The 27,922-nt window shown below is 43.1% G+C and overlaps 2 protein-coding genes across 4 annotated transcripts; both read right to left on the reverse strand.

Annotated features, from left to right (window-relative positions):
• Positions 1–735: 735 nt before the first annotated feature.
• smarcc1a (SWI/SNF related BAF chromatin remodeling complex subunit C1a) lies at positions 736–21,552 on the reverse strand. 3 transcript variants are annotated; one of them, XM_029503481.1, is made up of 28 exons: positions 21,299–21,552; positions 19,722–19,841; positions 19,500–19,585; positions 19,270–19,351; positions 18,815–18,907; positions 18,613–18,682; positions 18,443–18,512; positions 18,028–18,103; positions 16,897–17,022; positions 15,972–16,087; positions 15,306–15,436; positions 14,048–14,107; positions 13,912–13,949; positions 13,378–13,499; positions 13,093–13,164; positions 12,855–12,968; positions 12,565–12,718; positions 11,727–11,834; positions 11,488–11,547; positions 10,976–11,234; positions 10,301–10,462; positions 8,614–8,669; positions 6,922–7,075; positions 6,165–6,343; positions 5,918–6,052; positions 3,971–4,331; positions 3,671–3,796; positions 736–3,514 (listed from the first exon to the last, which is right to left on the reverse strand). In XM_029503481.1, the coding sequence occupies exons 1-28, from the start codon at positions 21,482–21,484 to the stop codon at positions 3,423–3,425; spliced, it is 3,408 nt and encodes a 1,135-aa protein (XP_029359341.1). In that variant the 5' UTR covers positions 21,485–21,552; the 3' UTR covers positions 736–3,422. The 3 variants fall into 3 exon arrangements, with proteins under 3 accessions (XP_029359341.1, XP_029359342.1, XP_029359343.1); XM_029503482.1 differs by having other exon boundaries at positions 3,373–3,514; positions 14,048–14,104; XM_029503483.1 differs by lacking the exon at positions 14,048–14,107 and having other exon boundaries at positions 3,373–3,514.
• Positions 21,553–21,758: 206 nt separating this feature from the next.
• LOC115044467 (NLR family CARD domain-containing protein 3-like) lies at positions 21,759–27,704 on the reverse strand. Its single transcript, XM_029503484.1, has 10 exons — positions 27,690–27,704; positions 27,026–27,116; positions 26,755–26,862; positions 26,426–26,515; positions 26,128–26,180; positions 24,102–25,893; positions 23,855–24,028; positions 23,530–23,682; positions 23,298–23,344; positions 21,759–22,971 (listed from the first exon to the last, which is right to left on the reverse strand). The coding sequence occupies exons 2-10, from the start codon at positions 27,100–27,102 to the stop codon at positions 22,448–22,450; spliced, it is 3,018 nt and encodes a 1,005-aa protein (XP_029359344.1). The 5' UTR covers positions 27,103–27,116; positions 27,690–27,704; the 3' UTR covers positions 21,759–22,447.
• Positions 27,705–27,922: the final 218 nt, after the last annotated feature.

The raw sequence follows: 27,922 nt of genomic DNA on the forward strand, positions 1-27,922 counted from the left end.
ACTTCCTTCAGAATGTGTCCGGAGCCGACGCTCATCTTATATATTATAATAACTGAATATTAATGTTGTAGCTGTTTGGCCAGTTTATTTCAGCACTTCAACCAACCAACACTTTTAATTGTTTGGTATGAAAAGTGAAAACTGGAAAAAACGTTTTGTTTTTGTTTTTTTTTTTTTTAAATAAAAAAAAATTATTTACCAACAATCAATTATTCAGCTAATCGTTTCAGCTGCAATCGTGGCTTCATTCATAAAAACATGTTATTTTCTCTTCTGAAGCTAAAACAAATGAACTCTAAACGTGTAGAATACAATAAAAGTAGGTCAATAATATTTTCATCTGGTGCATTGTTATTTATCTATATTGCAAATGAGTTCATTTCATATGTTGTTTCCACAATATAAAAAGTAGGTTACTGCTTTTCTAAATTATTTCCAAGTGTGAAAACGCTCGTGCACATGCTTTGTGTGTTTGTCTATAATCCCAACACAAAGGCGACACACACACACAGATAATCCAGTTTGTTAAAAACAAAGCAGTGACAGGAAGTGGAGAAAACAAACAAACCCTCCTCCATCTGTTGAATTAGTGTTTTTGCTTTTTTAAATAGCTTTAAAATTCTTGTTTACTTACAGATGAGTCGTTCTCTCTCCCTGAGTGTGTTGGAGGTCTGAATATTATTGACTGTGATTAACAGGAAAAGTGAAGTTGGATCAGGAAAGTGAGACATCAGGCTCATACAAAACACAGTTTATTCGACAGTGTCTAGGTCCAAGTACCAACAGACCCCTTACAAAATAAAAATAAAAAAAAACAAACAAAAGGAAAACAAATGCTACAAACTTCCAAATAACAGATAACGTCCATCTACACAAAACTTCTCCTTAAAAATACATTACCATTAACACAAAAAGTATATAAGATATATATGTGAGGGGGGTCCCGTCATATTTAAGTGATTTTACATAACGAGCCTGGTGAGATGAGCAAACCGACCGGACGAGTGTGGGCGTGTTTTTCCTTCTGACGGACCGGGGAGACGAGGGCAACGGTCGGTGACGCAGCAGTCATGTGGGCGGGAAATTAAAACGGAAAAGAAATGGAAAAGAGGACATTAAAACGAAAAAGAAGAAGGCAGGAACGAGAGGTAGCGAAGGGGGCGCGCAGAGAGGTAGCAGAGAGCGAAGAGGAAGATTTCTAGAAGAGGTAGCTAGCGGATGAAGGAGGAAGAGGTAGCAGAGATACGAAGAGGGGCGGGGCCTGGTCGGGAGGGGGCGGGGCAGAACGCCCAGCTCCGTGGATGTTAAAGTCGATGTAAGTGAAGGCAGCAGGTCATTCAGCAGCTGGAAATAAAAAAAACTAAGAAAGGCAGCAGACAGTGAATGGACCTACCCAGCTGCTTTCTGTTTAAACTCAATCTAAATTAAATCGGCTCAAGATGTCAATTTTCTATATTTTTGGGGCATTTTATTGTCCTATCTTCCTGCGTGTCATGATAATTAACAGGATTTATTTATGGAGTATTTTGGTCAGGAAGTCATGGCCTTAAAGGCCAAAATGGCGTGGAACAGATATAAACTTTAACATATGACACAGAAGATGACGGAGCAGGCCTGCCAGTAGTTTCCTGGAGGGGAAAAAAAAAAAAGGCGTGGCTCCAAATTAACTGATTTCAGCCGGATGAATAAACGCTCAGTGGTTGTTCCCTTTGTTTTCTGTTTTCGCACCATTTTTCTCTACATCACGGGGTGAAGGAATAAATGGTGAAATCATAATTGCTTCTCGTGGGTTTCCCAGAATTCCTGGCTGACACGCAGGAACTGGGCTATTGCTGTTTTACCGTGGCAGATAAGCAAAGACGCGTGAGGCGGGGTTAGAGAGGTAGGCGGCACAGGCGTGAGGAAGGTCAGGGCAGAGGGGCGGGGTTAGTTAGCTACAGCATCAGCACCTAAAGTCATCTAGAAGCCCACCGAGCCGCATCACAGCGTCTCCCTCTCTGTAAAGGCTGTGTGAAGGTCAGCAGGAGATTTTATATATATGGAGGTGTGTGTGAGTGTGTGTGTCTGTTTGTCCAGTGCTTTGTGGCGGGGTCTGGCCAAGTCGGTGTGTGCACGCAGCCTCCAGTGTGAGCCTCAGCTTAGCTTAAGTTTCTCTGTGTGTGTGTGTTACAGAGCGGCGGATGGCGGGACAAGAGGCGTGATCGGCGGCGTGTTTACCCATCGGCCCGTCCTCTGACACGTCATCTCTCAAGTCCTCAGATCTGCATTAATGCTTTTACCTCTTTGTCGACAAAACTTAAGAAATCGATTTATTTTTTGGTCCTGCAGCTGGAAACACTCGTTACTGGTGTGTTTTCCTCATCAGAAAACAGTCCCATCACAGTCACCATTCCTTACAAATGGTCAGTATGTTCTGTCCCGGTGTTGAAAAGACACACACAGGACCGAACAGGAAATGAAGACGGGTTAACACGGTTGGTTTTGGTCTTTAGATAAGACAAAAAGGTCAGACTCATTAAGGTTGTAGCCTTTTAACGCCCCCGTCCCTGGACGCAGAGTTGGTTAGGCTGTTTAACAGACGCCATCTTTGTTTGGGTTTCTTATCATCGACACACATTTCCGGATTTGCAGCTGCCCTTTTTACTTTTCCAACCTTTTAAACATTTCCAGTCATTACAAATGAATCATGAGACGGTCAGAAGACAGACGGACAAACCACCATCGAACGAGCCTCCATCTTGAGCTCACACAAACACACACATACAGAGAACTACAGTGTATCGAATAGAGAGGAGCGAGAGGTAGATACTCGACGAGACAAGAGCGAGGGAGGGAGGGCAGGAAGGCGGCCAAGCTGCCCCCTCCACCTTTTGCGTGTGTTTTATTCATATTTTTGTTTGAATCATCTGTGTTGTGTTTCAAGCACACACACATTAACACACAATCCCCTGGACGTCTGGTCTCACCAGTTCCCCCTACTGTTTGGCTTGGAGAAAGAGGCACCAGGCCAGAGGAAGAGTGTGTGTGTGTGTGTGTGTGTGAGAAAAAGACGGGAGCAGAGGGTTACAGTGTCATTTAAAAGAGGAAAGAGAAAAGGTTGGGTTACGCTCTGTTTTCTGTACAGTCTCATTCTCTCCAGCCTCCGTCAGGCTCAGAGCAGAAAACAGTGTTGATCACCAGACGACCCTTTGCCGCTGTGCCCTGAGAGGAAGTCTGGATGTGTGTGTGTAAAATTGGGTTACCCTCGCCACTGAACCCTGAGTGTGTGTGTGTGTGTGTGTGTGTGTGTGTGTGTGTGTGTGTGTGTGTGTGGTACTTTTGAGTGTGAAGGAAAAAACAGAGCCAGTAGCAAAGGCCAGGAAAAGGGGGCTGAGGTTCAAAGATACAGTTAATTGTGTATGTGCTTTGTGTGTGTGTCGGTCTTAGTTGTCAGCCACTCGTCCACTCGGGGGCGCTGCAGGGCCCACAGGGGCTGGGGGCATGGCCTCAGGCTGTGCAGGAGCTGGACCAGGGTCTGCAGAGAGATGCTGGTTTTAGAGCGACACAGAAACAGGTTCGGGGGTAAAGGTCACTTGGCAGGAAAAAACCTCTGAGTGGGTCAACGTAACCTTGTCCCACAATCCTTTTCCTTAAAGGACACAGCGCCCAAATCTGAGCCACACAAACTCACACATGCCGTTGGGCGCTCCAGGGTGGCGTGGGGGCATCATGGGAGGCATCCCACCAGGAGGGGGGCCAGCAGAGGGCGGGCCGGGCATCATTCTCCCAGGCATGGGCTGGCCCGGTCCCATCGGTCCTGAAGGTCACAAAGTCAGACGGAACATTTTCAAACTTTCAGTTTCAACAAAAGCAATTTTGGAAAAATGATTAATCATCACTCAACATAAATGGCCAAAATGTATCCCCAAGGTTTGTTTTTTTGTGGGGGGTGTTAATATTTGTGTGTGTTTTCACTGGTCATGTCCTTCACCTGTCTGTCCTGGGTGGTGTGGGGCCATGGGGTGGTGGCCCATTGGTGGGTAGCCCGGGTGCATGGCGGCGCCAGGTGGTGGCCCTCCGTGGTGAGGCGGCGGTGCTCCATGGTGAGGTGGTGGTCCACCGTGGTGCGGCAGGGGTCCTCCAGGGTGCATACCTGGCTGAGGGAGCCCGGTGTGGGGTCCAGATCCAGGAGCCTGTCCTTGTCCTTGGGCTTGAGCTGCTGCGGCAGCGGCGGCGGCAGCTGCTGCAGCTTGCTGCTCCATCTGCTGCCTCGCCTTCATCTCTGCGTATTTGAGCTGCTCCATGTGGAACGCCTGGCGCTCGGTCAGCAGCTGCTGCCGCTGAAGCTCCAGCTGCAGAGAGACGGAGAGATCTATTATTGTCGACACCAGGAACGAGCAGCAGCCACATCATGAAGTTAGATCAAATGACAGAGGGCGACTATTTCATCCTTTGACATTTGGTGTAATTGGTTGCAATTACCCCACTGACAGACAAGAAAAGGAAAACAGCAAGGAACAAGCTTCAAAATTACTCTTTTCTAAATCAGCAGCCCACAAACTGCGAGGCCAAACTCCCTGATTGGGCGCCAGACAACTTCTAGAAAGTGTTACAGAAAAACCACTAAAAAAATAAGTCAATCACTCAACGGTGTAGGATTGATTGATTTTAGTAGTTAGACAAATATAAAAATAGAGGAAGTACAATCCACGTTCCCTCATGATGCAGGACTCAGTGTTGTGTGTTACAACACAGGCTGAAGATGTTTGGCTGAATTAGGTCAATCGTGAAAATCGCTCAGTAAAGGCCAGAGGTTTGTTTGAAATATGTTTCCTCAGGGACAACGGCATGAACACAACAGATTGAGCTGCAAAATAAGTTTTAAAAATGTCCTGTCTCATATCGAAGCGTCTCACATGGAGGCTCAGACACTAACGGAACGTCAAACTACCTCCAGATGAGAGATCTTTCACCAGCATCTTGTGCTTGCAGCTGCATGTGTCCTCAGTCCGAAACAGAAAGACAAACTCAACTGGTGTTTTCCCAAGTTTAAAAAAAGAAAAGCTGTTTATTCCTGTTCATTTTGACGGGAAAAGGTCTCAGCAGGTTCTGTTGCCTGCAGGTTTGCGGTGCACAGGCTGTGCGAAACTGTCAGTGTCTTTGTTGTTCTGTTTTGGATTGTTGTGAGTTTTTTCTTTTAGCAGCTCAGAGTTTTACGGCCGATGGCAGCAGCAGCAGCAGAGGTTTGGTTTCTCTCCAGTCCTCAGAAAGCTTATGCAAACCAGAGTCTTTTTCATACACTATTTACAGCTGTGAAACTGGGCAACGCTCCCAATGCTGCCGCTGCCAAAACGCAGTTTTTCATTCTCACTCGCATCTCCAGGGGATTGTCCATGGAGCAGGACACACACAAACACACACAGCTCAGGGCCTTTTATTTGCCCTGTAGAGGCAGGTAACAGTTTCATTTGCCTACTGCTGCTTTTGCTTTGGAAAATGTTTTACTTGCAATTCAGCTCCTGCACAAAAAAAGATTCCATGTTGCCTCTTTAGACTCTGTGGAGGACATGGATCAAAATGAAGAACTGGGTTGCTGAGAATAATCATCTTTCTGACAGCCATAACACAAGCGGGCCTACCCCTTAAAAATGCTGGGCTGATGATCATAATGTTACACTTAATAATTTATTCATGTTTGAAGTCCTGAGATAGGACTTTATGATCATCACATGATGTGGGAGGTCCCAACTGTTTTTATATTTAAAGTTGGACTTTATGGTTCAAGCTGGAGGGAGCAGACCACCTCCATTATTGATAACCAGAGCTGAGAACCCCCGTTGAGTTTTAGAGCACACAAGTGCAGGAAGTAATTCCAAAGAGCCGTTCAGGGGTCACAAACATCCCGACTTTCAGAGAACACAGCATCTTTTTCACTCACAGCCTCTTTCTCTCGGTCCATGATGGTCTCAAGTTCCTCGAAGTGCCTCAGTTTGATCTCCAGCTTCTTCATCTGGGTCTCTACCAGCAGAGCGACCAGAGACTTGATCTTCCTCTCCTCCACCGCTGCCAAGTGCTAAAACAACAGATGAAATAAATTACTAAACAAGTGTGTAAATAACTGGTAAACATCAGGAACTTCCTGAGGAGCAGCTGCTGTGGTTCAGTCTGCTCTCCTGCAGTCTCACCTTGGCCTTGGTGGCAGCAGAAGCCAAAGCAGCTGCAGCGGCGGTGGCGATGTTTCCTTCTCCGATGTCGTGCTCCAGCTTCTTCCTCTTGTCCTCTCCCTCCTCTGTAACCGCCTTCTCCTCTTTATCCTTCTCCTGCTCCGTGGACGACGTCTCCATGGCCTCCTCCTTTTCCTTGTCTGTCAATGTTGAGAGAAATGAGAGAAATTTCACAGCTGTTGGTTGATTGTCAGCAAAAATACATAATTTTTAAAAATAATTTCCAGAATAAGTTTTTTAGATGTCTGTACATTTTCATGACATCAGTAATGTCCCCCCTCACAAAAACAGAAATGTGATCAATAAATGATTTGCTCACCTGTTGTGACACATTTTACCTTAGTCACAAAAGTGAAGCTTCTGTGATTTAGTTATGACACTTATTCTTTATTTCACCAATATAAAATGATTGATCGAGCTTTATTATTTAAAGGATTGTATGGCTATTTTTAAAGTCATTGTTAATTAGTTTTTAGGTTCTTGTGTTGTCATGAAATCTAAAATAAAATGAATCTGTCATGGAATGTTGATTGAATGTGACTTTATGATCATCTTGACTTCAGCAAATTGTGATTTGACAATTTCCTGATGAAGAAATAACTGCTTAATGAGGCAAATAATTATGAAGTTGGTTGCAGCTTAAATTTGGAGGCAGTTTTCAATTAGTGTAGGAAGTTGTGTTGCAACACATTTTCTTCTTCGTGACTCTCTGCGTTACCTGCTGGAGACGTTTTGGCCTCTCCTCCTTCCTCAGTCTCCTCCTCACGCTCTGATGTCTCCGTTCCCTCTTTCTTCACCTTTTCTGTGGCTTCTGTCTTGTCACTCTTCTCTGCAGACTCACTGGGTTTCTCTGCTTCGTCCTTCAACTCCGCCTGAAGGATTCAGACACAGTAAAGTCAGAACAGAGCCATGTAGAAAAACCTTAAATTCGACGCCTCATCTTGTGTCACATGTTGCTTAAATAGCCTTTTTAAAACATAAGAACATATTTAAAATAAAAAACTACTAATTAACTCTTTACAATCCAAAAATAAAAACAGTCACCACAGCAGGTAGATGTAGCTGCTCAGTTGGTTCATGTCGTGACGGATTAGGGTATGTCGAACAATAGATCCTGTCTGGGCCCACTTAAGTTTTTGGGAACAATCACTGATCTGGTTAATGGATGCTAATGAGGAAGCCATCAAGCTCTGAGCAGGTCCAACAGAGCAGGGTCAATGTGTGAAAAAGTCATTAAAATCTTCTGCCAGGCCTGTCCAGGCCAAGAGACATGGGGCAAATGTAAAGGGTGGAAAAAATTTACTTTGAACACTGAGTGGGAGAAAGCTGAATACCAATGAAATATAGAAATATTATTTTATTTCTAAAAAATTTAATACAAAGTTCTCCACCTTGTTTTTTCTAGCTGATGAACCACACAGTTAAAATTTTAACCCACTAAGACCAGATGAAACATAACATAATAAATGATTAAGACATGACCGATAAAATAGATAGATCCTTTGTAATTCCCACCAAGCAAACAAATCATGGAAAATGTATTTTAACTCAATTAAGCTGCAAAAATTTGCAGTTCATACAGCAGCTACTGACCAGAACAAGATGAGCTGATGATGCTGAAAAATAATAACTTCTTATTATATGGTTTTATTTCACATCTGTCTTTCGAAAAGGATCTGGTTTAACAGGTTGTTTCCAAACAGGCCTTAAAAGAGCTGCAGATCTCAAAAGGGATATATTAAGATATTCTGAGGGTTCAAGTCTCGACATGTTTTAGCTGTATTAGCATTTGCACTTGTTTTACTGGTTCTGTAGCACAGAATATTTCTAAGTTTGTCATTAAACTGATAGACTTGGCCAGGTCTGCTGGTACTTTTTCTATTTGTCAACAAAATCGGTGGAAACGTACTGTGGCTGTAAAACCAAAGCCTCAAACTGCTGACTGTTAAAACACTTGTTGTGCTGAGAGCCTGTTCACTGAAGGAAATGTTGGGTCTCTATGTAAATATAAAGACTTGAGGAGAGACCACCTCCGTACGAAAGGTGACGTGAAACTTGTCCCTTCATTAGCATAAACACACATACGCTGCTGCTGTAAAAATTAAAAATGTAGAATAATCGACCACAGAAAACAGTGCCCAGAAAATGCAAAACGCATCTGTTTGAATAAGGTTTTTCTAAAAATTATGTTTGAGGAACTTTATTAGTGAATACATTTGTGGCCTATTTTTTTTACAGACTTCTGTCTTCAGTTGGAATCCAGAAAATGTCCTGCTGGACTCGTGTACATGAATCTCAACAGAAGATTTCTTGACGGAGAGGAAAAACTACATTTAGTGTTGGTTATGAGGTTTTCATTCCGAAACGAATGCTAACGAAAGACACACAAAGAAAGAAAAGGCAGTCTTACCTTGTCAGCCTGCTGGGAGTCTGTGTCGGTGTCCATTTTTTCTGGCTCTGCGGTTTCTGCAAGTGACAGTGATGGAGAATAAGTATCATGCAAACAAACATATAAATAATAAACTGAACAGAGAAGGTCTGCGATCGTCGTGCCAAAGCCACAATTTTCAGCCTAATTAATTCTCCCTGCTGCCAAAGTAGACTGACCTGAGCGCAACGCTACTATGGTTCATCATACTATCATCAACATCTCACTACAGAATAATCAAGCAACAACGTCGTAATTATATCACCTTCCACCATTCTGAGTTATATTATTTATTTTACAGTCTAATTTTATATTTTGAGATTATCATTCTATATACATTCATCCTTCCATCTACAAATACAGGTGTATTTCAAACAGAATATGATTGATCAGGATTTATTACTTTTTGTATAAAATTATTTTAAATCCATTTTTTGGTGAGGACATGCGGACATAAAGCCTTTTACTCCTAAACCCTCAGACTGACATCTAAACAGGTTTGAAAAGAAGAAGGGAGGGCAAATTGAAAGACACCCACACATTCTCACATTGTGTTAATTTATGTGTCTCCATAATAGTTTCTGCTGTGATTTAAATGTCCATTAATGCACAGCATCTATCAAGCTTGCTCTAATTCTGAAGAGACATTATTTAAGAATAAAGAGTCTTTCTGACACAGAGAATAGGTGAGAGAATGTGCACAAATGTACAGTCACACAAATTTGATGTCTGCTTGAAACAAAAATCATTTGCTGATTCTCTGAGTTTAACACCATTTGAGCGAGGGACATCTGACGAGAAAATTAAGGTCAACAGTATTTTAAGCAAACAGGCCCACAGGGACGGGCGTAAAGGGTTCACAAGATTTTGACAGACACTCACAAAATGACCAAGTGCACATGTGACTGGGGGGAATACACACGTGTACGGTTGAGTGTTAAACCGTGTCAGCAGTGCACTTGAGCGTGCGCTAAAGGTTTGAATATTGATCGTGTGTGTCGGTTGAGCGCTTCCGGACTCAGACGAAGCATTAAAGCTGATCGAGTGTAACAATGGCTCTTAATTCGAGGATAATAAATGATTATTTGTGTGTGTGGGGGAGGAAGAGAAGAGAAAAAGAGCAGTCAGAAGAGAGGAATTTTAGAGAAAGCACAGAAAACAACGGTGAGAGAAAGATGAGCACGTGTTGGAGTGTGATGACCCAGTTTTCTGCTCCCCCTCCTCTCCTGCCCCATCTGCCACCAATGTTTTAATCCACTGGTTACCACGGCAGCACGCTCGCTCGCTCACACACACGCCAATATTACTGTGCCCATCACATCCCTGATGGTCAAGAGCAAAGTGTCTGTTGTCATTAAACGTCAGCACAGATCGATCATCCTCCAACTCAGGTGATTTGTGGATGCGTAAAGGATGAATTTATGACACTGTTCACTCCTTCGTTTGTGTACACACACGTGCACACACACACACACACACACACACAATCTGCCATCCACTTGCCTCTCCCAGTCTGAAGCTTGCTTATGCTGCCCTCAAGTGGCAGTAGAAAAGACTACCAAACCTCACCTGCACAATTTTCCAAAAATCTCATTCTATCCAGCTTTTACACATTTCAACACTTTCATTCATTGGTAGTTGACTTTCTGCTACATCATACACAACTCACCAGTCTTTTCTGGCTCCTCGGGGGCGGTGCCAGCGATGCCGCTGCTCTCCAAGCCGAAGGCGGGGTCGACTTTCCCCGTGCTCCTCGCTGCCTCCTGCACCTTCTTCACATGAGCCTCCACCAGCTCAGCTGGCACCTCTTCACGCACACGGGAGAACTCCTCTGTGGACCGACAGAGCTTCACATTCAAACAAACTCAACAAAAAGAAAAGGCTTCATGTTCATGGTATCGTACCATTTAACAGAAACCGGTAAGTATTGTCAGTGTGGTCTTGGTTAAAACTGAGTAATAACATTTCATGAATCCATCTTCTATTGTTTATCCGGATGACATCGCAATTGCTGGGATAAATGTAATCATACAGAAGTGAATTGTCAAACCAAAAATTATTCAATAAATCCAAGGTATTCATCCATTTATCTTTTTTAGATTCAAAAGGCTTTCCTGTTTCAGTCTCTGCTTTTCCCTAGAAGATTGTCATGTTCCATCAGCTTATTATTTGTCACTTAGTTAAGACACTGTTTACTGAAATTGGGGAGAGTGGCTTATAAAATAAGGAAAACCAAAAATCTGACATTGATTTTTGAAAGTGTATACCTTTCTGTAAAGTTTTTACATCGACAGTTCTAAAAGATGTGAAGCTTCAGTTTTTGCTTTCACTCCCCAGTCCTCACCTAGAGCAGCCTTGGCAGCAGCAGATGCTACCCTGGGGTCAACCACAGAGGCCAGGAAGGCAACCGTACTCATGACGGGGTTTCCAGACTGGCTGAAGGGAATCGGCTGGTAGGCCAGAGGGCCGAGGGAGGCCTCGGTGCTCTCCAGGTACGGATCCTCGATGGGCAGCCGCAGGAAGTGCAGGATGCACTCGTCCTGGGTGCGCGAGCCCACGTGCTCCGACACTTTGTTCCAGTCGTCTTTGTACATCTCCAGCGCCTGGAGGAAGGAGGAGGGAGTGAAAATACAAACTTCAGTGTCAGAGAAGCAACGTAACAAAAGGAGTAGGAATACTGAAGTTCAGACTGAAGGGTTGTCAGATGCACCCTGATGGGATTAAAAGAGAGCAGGATGGGTCGAAAACTATGGAAGGGAGGCAAGTTGAAACTGGGAAAGAAAGTAAGTCAGCGTTCAGAAAGAATAAGAAGGACGAGTGGGGAACAGCTGACAGGAAATGTCCTGTAGGACTCACCTCTAGCAGCAGCAGAGTCTCCTGCTCAGTCCACTCCCTGGTGGAGGTGACGGCTTTACCCTGAGATGTACCACAACAAAGTTCAACAAGTCAGGACAAAGTGAAAAAATTACTTCTCAATAAAGATATTTCATGAACTTCTCCATTTCACATAGTCGATAACTTTAGGTACCCCCCATTCAGAGAATCAAGTCTTAAATGTTGAAAACATCATCAGGATGTAGAGGTTGTGTGCTGACCTTTTGGTTCTTCTTGTAGAGGTCGGTGCGAAGACCAAAGTTCTGCAGGTCGATGGGCTTGTCTTTGCCTTTGTCTGCAAAGTTGGGCATCGGCTGTGGAGGAGGAATCTAGAGCAAAGCAATGCAGCACATGAGCAATTAAAATGTTTAGCGCCTGTAAAGATACGCATTAATATCCATTTTACTCTTTCAGCATCTTTGACAGCTTGTTTTGTACTACAGTTTCACGCCAACAGTTGTGCACACAACAAGAAACACAACTGAAGAAAGAAAATTTATCACAATTTCATACCGTTAATTTCAACTAATTGTTTAATTAATGTTAGGATGTCAAATTGCTACTTTTTCGGTCCTTATCACAATACCATTTGAGTTAGTGTTGGTTTCCCATTTCTTCAATTGACATCAGTTGAGTTGGATTTTATATAAAACAGATCTAATGGATGGTTCAATAATAATAATAATAATAATAATAATAATAATAATAATAATAGATCATTATCAGTTAAAAACTAATGTAATCTAATTATCATCAGGAGTCATCCTTTTCTTTTTTCTTGTATAACAATCATAAAAATAGCCTCATAGTGGAAATATTGTGGAAAGATGACATGGAAACAAGAAAAAAACTAAACTGAAGGTGGACCGTTGGTGAGTGTCAGTCATGTTTATCGTTATGTCCTTGTTGCGTTTAGGAAACAGCACAGTCACATGAACATGTCTGAAATACCATCTTGTATAAATGGCTGTGCAGTTTTGTGACATTTGACATCAGACTCACTCATTAATAACTCAAACTTCCTGACAGTTTCCCTCAGTTTACCGAAGTTGTTCTTACTGGTGGGGGCCGGTGGTTTAAGGGCATTAGGCCGGAGGGCGTGTCAGCAAGCACAGTGAAGTGGGGTGTCGGTGGGGGGCCCATGGGCAACGGACGACTCTCTGCATCCACCTGGTAGTTGACCAACCCCCACTGCTCCAAGAACGCATGAACCCTGTAAAGTTAAAGACATTGTTGTTTCACTACCTTCTGTAGTTTTTTTTTTTTTAATCTCCAGACATATCCTTCATTGATAGTTTGTGCCAGATAACGAGGCGGTCCAAGCTATCACTACCATGTGGTCAGCTCACCTCATGATGGCACAGACGTCTCCAGTCAAGTTCCTGCGGCAGGAGGTGGAGGTGAGATACTCCTGAGGGTTGAGCCGATACGTGTCAATCATGAAGTTGCGGTAGGCCAAGTATCTGTTCAGGAGTGAAGAAGAAGCACAGAGACCAGTGCAACAGGAAAGGTCAAACTTCCATCTCTGCAGCAGCAGGTGTGGTGGTTTTATCAATCAATGGCATGTGTGAAGGTAAATACACTTACATCTCCGGAGTTTTGGATTTGTTCTTTCCATTGAAGAACTCTGGCAAAGCTCTTCTCTCAATCTCATGGATGCTAAAAAGAACAAACAGGGAAAAAAAAAAAAAAAAAAAAAAAAAAAGCTGTAAAAACCAGATGGAATGGAAATTTAAGAGAAACACACCAACTTAAATCTTCCCACTTACTCCTGGACGCTTGTATATTAAAATCGCAGGCAAAAACAAAAAAATGTGCCCGACAGCCACATTAAAGCTCGTTTTTCATCCGTCTTTGTTCACAGGATCTCACCAGTTGTAGTCGAACCAGGCCGCATAGCTGGGGATGATGATGTGATGAGTTTGCTCGGTCACGTTGTCCTCACCAGCGTCGATCAGCCGGTTGATTTCAGCTTTGCCTTGTTCCTCGTCGTCCTGAAGACAGACAAAGATAGACAGGTCGTTGATACTTAAGGGTGAAGTTAGTCCAGACTGTTCTGGTCTAGGGTTCCCTGACCTCTTCCTGAAGTCTAAAGAAATGCAGAGTTTAATATTTACACCCAGGTCTACTGCCTTGGTTAGAAGCATCTTATAGATGAATAAACATAAATGTTATTTATATATTTTGGCTGGAACCAAATCTGGAATCATCTTTATATGATGCACCACCTTTGGGCTTTTTTTTTTTTTTGATTTTTTTTTTTTTTTTTTAATTGACAGCATCACATTGGTCTGCAAGTATCTATTGCAATTTTGTACATTAAAAATGATTAATCAGAAAATGTATTTAAGTCCTTTTTCCCTCTGTCTCACTGACACACATCAACAGTGTTGGATCTGATCTTACCTTTCCACCAGACAGCACAGAGTCATCCTCCATGTCATCTGGGAGAAATAAGCACATTTCAGCTGTGATGAGTAAGGGTTGAACAGGATGGAATTAATACACAACCAAACCGATAAACTCTATCACAGATACACACCCAGGTCGGCCACATTCCCTCCTTTCACCGGAGTATTTTCACTGTCTTTCTTTGAACCTGCTGAGTGTGGAGGGAAAGAGAAAAAGACTCAAAGGTGAAAAGAAGGAAACAGAGTAATTCAGCCCTGGGCCTGGAGGCATTAACCAGCACCACTGACTAAAATAGAGGGAGTGAGAGAGAATGTGAGTCTGTTGGAGTGAAAGAAGAGGAGGAGGTTTCTGTAAAAGTGGGACATTGCAGATGGGACTTGGTCTGCAGACAGTTTCAAGTCTTGTTGCACGGGGAAGAGGGAACTGAATTCATTTCTGGTTGTTGCAGTAAAAAAAAAAAAACCCACAATACACCCTCAGGCTGTATTCCTGCTTTTATATGTGCGTCTCTTCAGACAAGGATTTTTCTTGTCCCTCTTGTGCCCCATTGCACAAAACCATCCAGGAAAAAAAAACAAAAAACCAAGGATTGTCAATCTTAAAAATATGAAAACATCTTGAATGAATGTTTTTATAACAGAAAGATCCAAATACAATAAAAGGAACAGAAGAGAAAAGGAAAGAAACCCGTTAATGACAGAAAGACTGACAGAAATTTAGGAAATGAACAAAATCCAACAAATGGAATGAATTCTGCAGGAAAAATGCAGGCCGAGTTGTGTGTTTTCGGTCTCTGTAAGAGGGCGCACAATGTTAGTGGTAATGATGGAGTCACTTCATGTCCTCAACCGCCGGTAGTCTGTCAGGAAATTAGTTAAAAATCTCTGTTTCATGTCAGAGCCTGAGAGTGACCACCTTGTGTTGTTTTCAATATTCAATCAACTCATACGAATTCAAACACTGCGGTTTAACTGTGTGTTTTACAGTGTTGTGGGACTCTTTGTAACTGACAGTTCATCATCTGACGCTTTATTGAGAACACCACTTAACCTCTAAAGCATGATCTGAGCTAATCACTGAATAGCTAACTGAGTGGATAAGGTGCTCATCTCATTATTCCAAGATTCTAATTTGGTTCTGATGCCCTGTCAGTTGCTTCACCATTCCACTCTCATTTCCTGTTTTTGTCACCGATCTATCAAATACAGACTCCACAGTACAAAAACCATATTCAAACTGTCCACAACACTACTGACGTAGAATCCCTGTTGGTTTCAGGGATGGTAATCTCCGTAAAAGAAGATTGTCACACCAGTTAAGCATGTTCCTTTAACCTCTTGCTGAAACAAACTCAGTCATGTTATACATGTTATAAGTACGATACATACCGTTCTTAGACATGCTTCCTTCCTCTAAGCTGGCTCCAGCTGAAGAGTCGTCCATGTCCTTGGTCAAGTCCTCCTCCGTGTCCTCTTCCTCACCTCTGTGGCCCCGTCTCTTCCAATGAAGCCCCGGGTTCCTGACACCAAGCAAAGTCATAATTCAGTTACACAGAACGAATCTGGCCCATCTCAGATGTAGCTGCTCATAACATCCAAATATGTGAAGAGATCAGACAGCTATGTGAAGGTGCATCAGGTCCGTCTTCTTCAGTCATATCACACGTTTTTTTCTCCCTCAGTGGTCAAGTAATTTTTCCTCTAACTCTCACTGTCATTCTGGAAATACTCACTAGACCAACAGAGGTGAAACTGGAAATAACCCCCAACTGTTACACCCCCTCATAGGTGACGGTCAGGCCTCAACCCTGAATACTCCTTCAAGCTTATTGGCTGGCCCAGGGGACCAGCAGGTAATTGAACTGAAATTGAGTATATTGTTTAACAAAGTCTGCTGTGCAGCCCTTTGGACAGTACAGACAAGTAATAAAAGTAATGCATCTTACATAAAAACTATTGGGTAACATCAGCTGCGTTTCCTCAATCTTGCTTTCATTTTACAAACTGAATCTTTGCTTTGCCTCCAGCAGTATAGAGTAATGTTAAAGTCCTTACCCCTTCTTCCCTCCTTTCTTGCGTGACTCGGCAGGAGTGCTGGGTGGCGAGGGCGAACGCCTCCTCTTCTTCCCGGAGTTGGCCTTACGCTCCTTGCGATCGGGTGTACGGGAAGACTGATCAGACATAACCCCGTGCAGCGCATGGAGCGAGGGATGGAGGATGAGAGAAAGAGCCGCAGAATGAGAGGATGGAACGGTTGCACACACAAGGAGGGGAAGCGCTGGGACAAGGACGATCGGGAGGGGGGGATGCCGTGGTGGTGGAGGAGACAATCAGGGTTCCTGCACACTGTGCTCTTAAAACAAACCTTCACTTGGGTTGTTGCCCCCCCCCCCTTCCCCCTCCCCCCAATTAAGTAAAACATTTCATCCTAAAAGGTTCCACAATTGTTGATCATTTTAAAATAAGGGGGTTAGACCTAAATACTTGCAGTTAGCCACTTCATTCTGTTTTGTCATGTCTTTGTTTTCTTTATAAAATCGTCACTTTTTAAAAAAAGTCTCCAAGTCTTCACAAAGTCACACACTTCACACTAATAGGGAACAGTTCGGAAAACAAGAGGGAGGGAAAAAAAACCCTCCCCACATTTAATTTTTTCTCAATTTCAATATAAAAAACACCATGTGTTTAAATTTTGGTAAATGTTGAATGCGTGGACAGAAACCCTGAGATATACTAGAAGGAGACTAAGAGAGAGGAAAGGATTGGAAAGGATGGGCAGCAAAGAAAGAGGCGACACAAAGACAAAGGAGGACGACAACAAACAGTCCACATCCAACAGAACACAGTGTCCATACAGTACAGAACCCATGAGCTGTATTTTACTGATGTTTTTGTTGGTTGGTTCTAACGTACAACTTTGGCCTCAATGAGGAAACTGTACTGATGCACCACAGCTGAGAATTCACAACACAATACCTACCTCCTCCTCCTTGGGGAAGATCCTCTGGCGGAAGCTGACTGGCTTCTTGTTCTCGTCTACCTCATAGTCCTCTTCATTCATCCACTCGTTGAAGGCGTCTGTGTCCAACACCCACTTGGCGTGGACCTGATGGGGAGAAGGAATGAAAAAGAGGCTGTAGTTTAACCTACAAGAATCCAATCATGCCTTTAAACTGATGCCCTGATTTCTCCTCATCACGTCCCAGTGGGATTGACTCACTGAAGCATAAAAACCTGAGACCTAGTACCAAAATATCAAATCAATTTAGTTAGAAAAAACATGCAGACTAAATGTCAAAGACAGCAACACAAAGGCTGTGGCCACATTTCTCCGGTGATTGGAGGGTTGTTTTTTTTTTTTTTTGTTTTTTGTTTTTTGAATGCTCCAGAGTTGAGCCATCAACAGGAACGAACATCCCTTCAGAAACGCTGAGCCAGCTGACAGCTTAGACTACAACACTGAGTTTTAATTGAAGTGTGACTGACTTTGTTGTTTTGTAGCATCTATCTTTCAGTTAAATGTTGTAGTCTAAACACCACAACAACTGTATTTATGGGTAATTTTTGCATTTAATCAACGGACAGGATGCACATTCTGCCAGACAGCCAAACCACTGCGATGTCACCTGCTGCTTTGAGCTGATATCCCATAGACTTCAAAACAATTACTTTTTTTTTTTTTTTTTTTTTTTTAAACAACTGGTGGAAGGGCCCCATGTGTTCAGTGCTGCTGGATGTGGGGCCAGCTTGTTTTTCCTGCAGGAACCCTGAACCTCCTTGCAATAAGTAAATGCAATAAACCACTCAGATTTTGGCAAGTGTGATTCTTTTAGTCTGAATAAGTCTGTAAACAATAAATGTTACGCATTACAAAACAAAAATGTAACTTAACTCCTTTTCTCTGCCACTAAAATTATAATTTAATCCTGTGTATTTCTGAATGAAGCTGTTTTAACAAGACAACAGAAAACATCTGTGCATCTCTCTTAAGAGCTAAACGCCAATTAAAAACATTGTAGTAAATAAAATACAGATGACCTGACTTATATCAGCCATCTTTGATGCCTACTAACATTTTAAAGCTGCTCACTTCAACTCTCCTTTTGCTCACCTTCCAGGGTCTGTCACTGCTCGGAGGATCCTCCACATCACCATCCACCTCGCTGGCTGAAACCCAGGTGTCATAGCTAACAGAAGAAATGAAAAACCATGAGTCTGTGTTGACTGTATCAATAAAATAATCTGCTGTGGAATATCAACAACTCCTCAGGGTTAATCTTTTAATTTTAATGTCCAATCTCTTTGACTTCTCTCTTAGGTGTTAACTGTCAAAACACATTTTTGGAGAATATAGAATTCAATTTAGTGACTTTTTAACTATTTAAAAAGTAAAAGGCAATTGTTTTGTGCAACATATAGAAAAGTAAGGGACAAACTAAGGAATATGCATCAAGCTGGTTAATCATAAACAATGACATATAAACAGAGGGGCTGTGTTTGAGGCCCTCCACGTTCCTCCTGCTCACCTGTCTGGGTAGAGACCCCAGTGCACCAGCACCTGTTTGTCTTTCCTCATTACAGGACGAAGCCACTCCTCTGCAACACATAAATCATTGATGCACACGCTGATAAATACACCTTCCTTGAATATTATTTTAATCACTGAATGTGTAAGTTCCAGATAATTCAACGCTACCTTCTTCTTGATGAGATGATGAGGGGTAAATGTGGTGGGTGGCTTTTGATTTATCGTCAGTGATGGAGCCCTGAAAAGGAGAGAAGGAAAAAAATAAACAACTAAGGCAAAAGATACAACAGAGTTTGACAGTAGAAACAAAACTCTCTCTGTTGTGCTTTTTTGGGGGGTGTGGGGGTTGGTGTGTGAAGCTGGAGCTCACCTGGTGCCTTTTGATGATGTCTTTGAGCTTACTGGCCTGTTTCTGCTCGATGTCCGGTGACAGGAAGACAGTTGGTCGAGTCAAGCAGTTATTCTGGAAGTACAGACACATTAAGTTAGAAAATAAATAAATAAAATCAGTGACCTACTGTGTAAACACTGAACTGTCAATCTCATCCTCCGTCTTGGACACTTCCAATTTGTGATTCTGTGTTTTTAAAATTTGTCGGGACTCTGGGTCACTCTAATCCCAGAGCTCATCAGCAACATCATGTTGCTGGGCAGGTGAAAGCTGCCCACAGTGTATGTGTTATTGTACAAATCCGCGCTGAAAGGATGAGGAGCCTTAAAATCAGTTGAAACCAATAAATAAAGAAAAACATCTAAAGAAAACATCTAAAATAAGGGCACTGCACTGTTTAATCAGTCAACAGCTACTGACTATATAGTTAATACCTGGACCAGGTTCTTCTCTACATTGAGGAACATTTCCACATTCCTGTCCATCCGGGAAGGATTCTGCAGGTCAAATCGACGCCTGGAATAGAGGAAAGAAAAAACACATCACACTGTGCATTGTTCCCACGTAGTACTCAAGCAACTTGAATTCAATTTGTGCAGCTGTTAAGTGACTAACTCAGCGATCAATAGCAGTTTTATCTGTGCAGTTTAACAAGTCAACTCACCAGCCCTGCTCGCTCTTAAACTTGTAGACCGACCCCAAGATGTGACAGAGAGCACCCCCTGCTTTGAAATCCAGGAAACATTTGGCCTGAAAATAGGAGGAGGAAACAGTGCATGACCTTTCAGAATTTAGCATCGCTGTGACAATCAAAAGTTTGAATATCAGGCACTTTGAAAATGTGATTTGAATGCAACTTTTATGTTTTTATGAGTGCTATATTTACAGGAAGCTTGGTGAGAGCAGGATTATTGACTCTGCGTCCAAATGCATCCTCCTGGAACTGCAGCAGCTGGACAACCAGACCCGCCAAGGATTTACTGGTGGGGGAGTCATTCTGGACATACTGGGATCAGACAGAGAAAAGCATTTAATAATGCACACCAATGAAAAATTATAAAATACACCCATACACACACATCTGAGGCTGTACAAAATGTCACTAACACAATGACAATTATTATGCTAATTACAGGGGAAAACAGAGGGCTGCAAATGTGGCAGCAATTAATTACTTTCATTAGATGTATCTGTTGATTATATTTTTTCTTAATACAGTCATTGTTTAATCAACCTTTTGGCCAAAATAAGTATCAAAACATTATCTCAAAACAATGATGACTAGAACCTTTAAGTTTTCAGTATGAGATCCAAATCTGAATGTGGAGAACACATGTAATATTGCCATTATTGCTTGTGAGGATTCATTTTAAGTGGACACATGTACATGTTTTTCATTAGCAGCCATCAAAAGGTCATACTGTCAGGCCATTAACACCAAAATAGAACAGAGCAGATCAGAGCTGGTCCCTCCATTAATCAAGTCTCAAACACACATTTAAATGAATCCAGGCTCTCACTCCTACAGAGAGACACAGTCTATTTACACTTTCTGCTCAAAACAAATTTCAGTCTTAAGCACGCCTAACGAAGCTGTACCAGGTACAGCGATCAGGTGTAAACAAGCTCAATCAAAATTCATGTGTCCATAAACAACCCCCTCCTGTAACCTCATGTAAGCCGAGATATTTCTGTTTCCTTCAGTCTGACCTGCTCAGGCAGATCAGGGGGTTGGATGGAGGCATAAGGTGACAGGCAGACCTCCTTTTGTTTGGCTAACTAGGTGGGCGAGTGCAGCCAGCACAGTGAGGTCTGCTGGTGGTGTTGACAAACCCCAACACTGTAAATTTCTCCAGCAGGACACAGCAAGGCAATGATGCAAAATGTACACAGAGATCTGGGCATTATTTGCCAACTATAACGTCGTTTGAGCGGGAATGAAGAATGAAGGCATGCTATGTCTTATCTTGCTAGCAGCGGCAGTTGCTCGGCTGCATGGCGTCCCGTGACTAACATTTGATAAGCTGCTGAGTCGTAATAAATGATACGTGATAAATGATACGAATTTTAAAAAACAACGTGAAAGTGAGCTGAAGAGCTGCTGTGGCTTCACCATCCACCTGTCTGTAAACACTTCCCTCCGGGTGTCAGAGCCGTTACTGAGCGGGCGGTTAGCTGGCTAACGGCGAGCTAGCCGGCTAGTTAGCCGACTAACGGCTTGTTAAAAATCTAACTAACTAACTAAATAAATAAATAAAACAGAGCCTCCACGTTTCGTGGTGCACTTTTGTAAGAACTGAGTTTTAACTGGCAGCCACGCACACGGGAAGCGTTTATATAAACAGATAATGCACCCCGCGGCGTTAGCTTGGAGAGGCCGCAAACCAAGCGGGGATGTCCGGGCTCCATTGTGCCAGCGGGCCTTTGTAGAAATCAATGGAGGAGCGGAGCCGCTAGCTTTACCTTCTTGTAGTGCTTCCCGATCCACAGCCGCACCGTCTCGAGTTGGGATATCGTCTCCGAGCTGTCCCAGAACTTCGCGGAAGGGCCGCCGTCCTTTTTTCGTCCCACCGCGGTTCCGCAGCCTGCCAGGCCGGTAGCCGGTCCGCCTGAGCCCGCTCCGCCAGCCGTCGTCGCCGCGGTCGCCATTGTTGTGTTTTGTTCGCTGCGTCGTCTTTCTCCTCCGCGGCGTCGCTCCGCGTGCACGTTTTACAATGGCACTGCGCAGCCGCAAACGGGTGGGCACTTTTCAAGTCTCGCGAGCCTTGAGAAAACAACGGGATTATGGGAAATGTATGCGGAAAACGTACCCGTCTGTGTGTTTGTCACCTCTTCTGGTGAGAAAATAAAATTAGTCAAATTTAACATATTCTTAGACCAGTAAAACATCAATTTCATTTACTGTGTTCGTAGTTAGATACATATCAGACCATACAACAAGCAATGTGCTGTTTATTTTAGAAAAAAGACAATAATTTACCTTAAAAAAGTGCACATAAACATGCACTATGCACTGCATGACGAAACAGACAGGACAGACAGGTTGGAAATGGTTTCAAATGCTCGTCTAAAGTTATATTTAGTAAAAGTACATTCAGCAGAAAAATTATATATGATCTGTGGTTGAAAAACTGTTTAAATTGTAATTGAAAACAATTATTTTTAGAAAATGTACATTGTGCAGAAAAATTAATCGGCCCAGATTGATAAATTGACACCTCATGTCAGAGTTCCTAAAATAATCCGGCTCCAGTAGGACGGTACAGAACCAGGAACCTGGATCTGGTGGAACCTGTATGAGGATCAACAGGTCAACATCAGAGCGATGCTGCGTTGTTTGCTTCAACGTGAACTACAGATGTCCAACATCAGCTTCTGTCAGGATGTCTGTCTGTGATAAATCCTGAAGAATCAGGGGAAGCCATCTTTTAGTTGTTTATAAACTACTGACACTATAAAATAACTTTATGTATGAATGGATAACTGCAAAACAAATGTACCTGCAGGTACGAATAAAGTCACCTAACCTGACTGAATCAAACTGCTTTCAACTTTATTGGTGCCATCAAAAAGCATCAAAAGGTAAAAAAGGGAAACTGAGCTTTCACAAATCTACACTAAATACACAAAGGAGCTAAGAGGTTCTATCCTGACCCTGAAAGCAGGATAGACCGGCTCTGTGAACGTGGTGTGGTAAGTGTGGATGTGGGTCAGTTTGTCAGAAACATCGTAGAAAGACAGTGTGCCAGCAGGCCAGTCCAGGTACACCCCGACTCTCCTGGACTTCGGTCTCCAGAGAGACTCTTGTCTTTCCCTGTGCAGGACAGAGTAATATTTATCAGAGCAGCCCAGACTCCAGGACTGATCGTTCATCCCGAGGCAGCAGTCTGTGCCATCTCCTTTTCTTGCGATTCCTTTGTAGGTGACTGCGATGTAAACCTGCCCTTCCCACTCCACCTCCCAGTAACAGCGACCAGACAAACCCTCTTTAGAGAGCACCTGCCTCCAGTAGTCAAAACTGTCGGCATCACAAGGATATTTCTGCTTCTCTTTCCCCACTGACACTTTTCTGTTCCCGTCTGATAGGATGAGGCTTTTGTGGGCTGTTTTGATGTCCAGATTGAGTTCACAGGCATCTGATGGAGAGAAAATATATCAGCTGTTTTATATCTGACAGATAAGACTTCACCGGCGATTTATATCTTTAATCACTCACAGTCTTCTAACAGTCTTCTCTTTGGAGCTCATTTGAAAATAAAAATTTTATTCAAATGTATTAATTTGTCAGACACTTTTATGAGAGGCATGTCAGTCCAGCTTCAGGAGGTCAATATGAAATACTACATCTATAGAATGAATTAAGCATTAAGAACAACTGCTCACCAGCTTTGTGGGTTTGAAAGGCTGCTGACTGTTTTAAGGTTGAAAGAGATGAAGAAAGAAAGAAAGAGAGCACACTTACACTTCCTCAGACCAGATTTCATTGATTGAGATCCACCATGGTCCATCCTGGTTTAAAGGCAAAGATCAGAACTTAACAACTTCATATCGTGGCCCATTAAGAACTTTGAACATTATTGTTTTTGCCCAGATTGTGTTTTTATTTGATACATATCATGAGCGAAATGAGTTGTCATTGACATTAGTAAGCTGTTATTGACAGTCAAACTGAGGACCAACTCTTCCGTCCATACCTGAGTCTCTCTGGTCCTTTGGAGAAAAATTCATTTGCAGAATCTCCTGGATGATTGTAGCTCAGATCCAGTTCGCTCAGATGGGTGGGGTTGGATCTCAGAGCTGAGGTCAAGGTGGCAATGCCTTTCTTTGTGATCAGGCAGCCGGACAGTCTACACACAGACAGACACACTAACATGTTAGTTATTTTTTGTAGACCTGCCCTGAGCTTGGAGACCTGGAGTCCTTTAAACCATTTATTTATTCACCTTTATCATTCCTGGGAAAAAAGAACAATAGCTCTGTCCAGTTGTGTATTAGCTCTCAGAATGAATGAATCCTGACCTGAGAGTCTCCAGAGTACAGTGTGGACTCTGTAGTCCAGCACAGAGCAGCTCCACTCCTGAATCCTGCAGGTCGTTGTTGCTCAGGTCCAGGTGCCTTAGTCTGGAGGACGGGGAGCTCAGGATGGAGGCCAGAGCTTCACAGCTTCTCTCTGACAGATTACAGCAGCTCAACCTGAAAAACCATCAGCAACATTAAAACGCAGATGTTTTGACACCAGGTAATTGATGCAGCTTCTTGAACCTACACAGCTTCAGTAGAGGCTTTGACCACTGGCAGCAGCCTCAGAAGAGTTTCGTCTGAAGCAGAGTATTTCTTCAGGTCAAACACGTCCAGCTCTTTTTCTGATAACAGTAAGATGAAGACCAGAGCTGACCATTGAGCAGGAGACAGTTTATCTGTGGAGAGACGTCCTGATCTCAGGGACTGTTGGACCTCCTCCTCCAGAGATGAGTCCCTCAGTTCATTCAGACAGTGAAACAGATTGATGCTTCTCTCCACAGAAAGATTCTCACTGATCTTGGTCTTGATGTACTTGATTGTTTCCTGATTGGTCTGAGGGTCGTTTACAGTCTTTGTAAGGCCTCGTAAGAGAGTCTGATTGTCCTCCAGTGAAAGACCCAGCAGGAAGCGGAGAAAGAGGTCCAAGTGTCCATTTGGACTCTGTAAGGTCTTGTCAATAGCTGTCTGGTGGAGATGTAGGCGTTTGTCTCCAAACAGTCTGGACCACAAAGTTGTTCTGTCTCCTGACAACAGATTGACTCCAGAGCTGATGAAGGTCAGATGGACATGAAGAGCAGCCAGAAACTCCTGAACACTCAGATGGACGAAGCAGAACACCTTGTCCTGGTACAGTCCTGTCTCCTCTTTGAAGATCTGTGTGAACACTCCTGAGTAAACTGAGGCTGCTCTGATATCGATGCCACACTCTGTCAGGTCTGATTCATAGAAGATCAGGTTTCCTTTCTGCAGCTGCTCAAAAGCCAGTTTTCCCAGAGACTTCAACATCTTCCTGGTCTCTGGACTCCAGTGTGGATCTGACTCAGCTCCTCCATCGTACTTGACGTTCTTCAGTTTGGACTGAACCACCAGGAAGTGGACGTACATCTCAGTCAGGGTCTTGGGCAGCTCTCCTCCCTCTCTGGTCTTCAACACCCCCTCCAGAACTGTAGCAGTGATCCAGCAGAAGACTGGGATGTGGCACATGATGTGGAGGCTTCGTGAGGTCTTGATGTGGGAGATGATCCTGCTGGCCTGCTCCTCATGTCTGAACCTCTTCCTGAAGTACTCCTCCTTCTGGGAGTCATTGAACCCTCTGACCTCTGTCACCATGTCAACACACTGAGGAGGGATCTGATTGGCTGCTGCAGGTCGTGTGGTTATCCAGAGGCGAGCAGAGGGAAGCAGTTTCCCCCTGATGAGGTTTGTCAGCAGCACGTCCACTGAGGTGGACTCTGTAGGATCAGTCAGGACCTCAGTGTTGTGGAAGTCCAGAGGAAGTCGACACTCATCCAGACCGTCAAAGATGAACACAACCTGGAAGTGATCAAAGCTGCAGATTCCTGCTTCTTTGGTTTCAGTGAAGAAGAGATGAACAAGTTCCACCAAGCTGAACTTCTTCTCTTTCAGCACATTCAGCTCTCTGAAGGTGAAGGGGAATGTGAACTCTATGTCCTGGTTGGTTTTGTCTTCAGCCCAGTCCAGAGTGAACTTCTGTGTTAAGACGGTTTTCCCAATGCCAGCCACTCCCTTTGTCATCACTGTTCTGATTGGTTGGTCTCTTCCAGGTGGGGGTTTAAAGATGTCTTCTTGTCTGATGGTTGTTTCTGCTCTGTCCTGTTTCCTGGATGCTGTTTCAATCTGTCTGACCTCATGTTCCTCATTGACCTCTCCAGTTCCTCCCTCTGTGATGTAGAGCTCTGTGTAGATCTGATTCAGAAGGGTTCTGTTTCCTGCTTTAGGGATCCCCTCAAACACACACTGGAACTTCTTCTTCAGGTTAGATTTGAGTCCAAGGTGACAGACTGAAAGCTGTGATCCTTCAAGGACAAATGACTTTGTATTAGATTACATTACATCTGGCCTTCTCCACGTATGAAAAGAGACAGTGCTAACTGATAGCATTGCTGCTGAACATGTCAAGACAAAGCTAGCACAGCCTCATGTTTGTATTTATACTGCTGTTTTTTTGTTGTGTTTCTCAGACACCGTGTCCTGCTTCAGCCTCCTCAGGAAAGGAACGCTGGAACACTTCATGGGAGTTTTAAACTTGCCTGGTAGTACAGGCTCCAGGTGTGTTTGGCCATCAGACACCTCCAGGTCAACTCTGAGGAGAAAACATGATCCATTACAGATGAAGAATGGAGTGATTCCAGCTGTAACTGAATTAACTGTGGAAATAAAGAAGAGCGTGAAGAGTGGAGGTAGGAAATCCACACAAACTAGTATGAGTGCTCACCCAGCTGGTAAACCTGCCTAATATATAGAGAGAGATTAGATTTGTATGATTTGCCGTCTTTATTCCCCTCTCACACTGTATTTGTACCAAACCACACATTTCTGTTGACTTACTTTGACACAGAACCTTGTTTTTGAAAACCAATCGGTCGATCCATGGACCAGCCACTCTCCAGGGACACACAGGTTAGTGAAGGATCAGACCTGAAATAAAGAATTAACCAACGAAAATGGTGTCTACAGTTTAAAGTACAAAGGTACATTATTATGATATTTAACTGATGGTCTTTCAATGACACATACTGTACACATGAATTTACATTTTCTTTTGCCGTTTTACAAGAAATCTGGAAGAAGTCAGTGACGTTTTTGGATGGAAACCAGACTACAGAGTCTGAGCTCTATGAAGTGTTGAGGAAAACAAAAGAAATCTGTTGACTTACACTGACAATGAAGTTTCATTGTTAAAACCAATCGGTCGATCCATTGACCAGCTGCTCTTCTGGGACACACAGGATGGTGAAGGAGACTCTGCTCTTTTCTGATCAGACCTGAAATATAAAAGAAAAGAGAATTTCAGTCTCATCAGCAAGTATATCAAGTATTCATGTGAGATTTGCCTGCTGTTCTGTTTGAGGCAACAACTTAAACCCTGAAATATAAACCAAAGTTGTTCTTTCCTCTAACAGGGCCACTCAGAGAAACCGGTCTCACCTTTGAGGTCTGGTCTGGGTCTCAGGTCCTCGGTCTGGTCCCTCCACCCCCCCACCTTTCTTCTCAGACTCACTCATGGCTGAATTTAAACCTTGACCCCAACAAAGCAAAACACAGTTATTGTTAATGATTAACTAACTGACTAGAGGGACTCAAAGTCTCTGACAACAACAACACACAAAGCCTTCAGCGTCTCTCAGCTTGTTTCCTCATAATCATTTTATCTCACCCTTCACCCTTATTGCTTGTTCAACAGTTTTGAGCTCACAACAATGTGAGGTGAAGTTTAAGATAAGTTCTCTGTAGAAACTATAACGAACGGATCATAAGGAAACACAAATAGTTTGAATCTGAAAGCAAACATCCTGAGCTGGTATTCCTGTTTCCCTGTTCTGTAGGGCAACAGATCAGAGAGGTCCAACCAGTTTCAGATATTTAGAAAACCTTGAGTTGACTGTATGACTTTTATTCTACGGTCTAACTTACTCTGTCAACACATTCAGGGTAATTTAAGTGTAATTCTTCTTTGTCAAAATAAACCTTTCAAACAGTCCCCAAAGAAACTGCAGCCGATGTAGAAGACATCAGCACTGTGAGCAAGGACTGCTGATATTTTTCTTTAAATCTCTTGGAATATAAAAACATAAAAACTGTAAAAACTTACCGTTTGACTGCACCACCAGCTGGAAAAGAAAGAGGAACTGGAACAGAGAGATATGAAAACAGAGAATTTAAGCTCCGCCCATGGACGAGGGGAGAAACACTGACTGTATTGTCGGGTGTCACTCTCTGTGTGCAGGAAACACAAACTAGTGATGAGGAATACTACACTTTTAAGATCATTTCTTAATGGGTTGTTTTTTTCTTAATCATAATATTAGTACCTTCAGAACAAAT

This window comes from Echeneis naucrates, chromosome 6, assembly GCF_900963305.1.
Source record: "Echeneis naucrates chromosome 6, fEcheNa1.1, whole genome shotgun sequence".
Taxonomy (NCBI): domain Eukaryota; kingdom Metazoa; phylum Chordata; class Actinopteri; order Carangiformes; family Echeneidae; genus Echeneis; species Echeneis naucrates.

Excerpts from the sequence above, each read along its gene's own strand:
- smarcc1a (XM_029503481.1), bottom strand. The coding sequence starts at position 21,484 with ATGGCGACCGCGGCGACGACGGCTGGCGGAGCGGGCTCAGGCGGACCG. Across the intron at positions 19,842-21,298 it reads TCGGGAAGCACTACAAGAAG|TATGTCCAGAATGACTCCCC; the intron begins GTAAAGCTAGCG and ends GTCTGATCCCAG. Across the intron at positions 15,437-15,971 it reads AAGAAAGGAGGGAAGAAGGG|GAACCCGGGGCTTCATTGGA; the intron begins GTAAGGACTTTA and ends GCTTGGTGTCAG.
- LOC115044467 (XM_029503484.1), bottom strand. The coding sequence starts at position 27,102 with ATGAGTGAGTCTGAGAAGAAAGGTGGGGGGGTGGAGGGACCAGACCGA. Across the intron at positions 25,894-26,127 it reads CCTGGAGCCTGTACTACCAG|GATCACAGCTTTCAGTCTGT; the intron begins GCAAGTTTAAAA and ends TTGTCCTTGAAG. Across the intron at positions 22,972-23,297 it reads GAAATCTGGTCTGAGGAAGT|ATGCCTGTGAACTCAATCTG; the intron begins GTAAGTGTGCTC and ends TCTCTCCATCAG.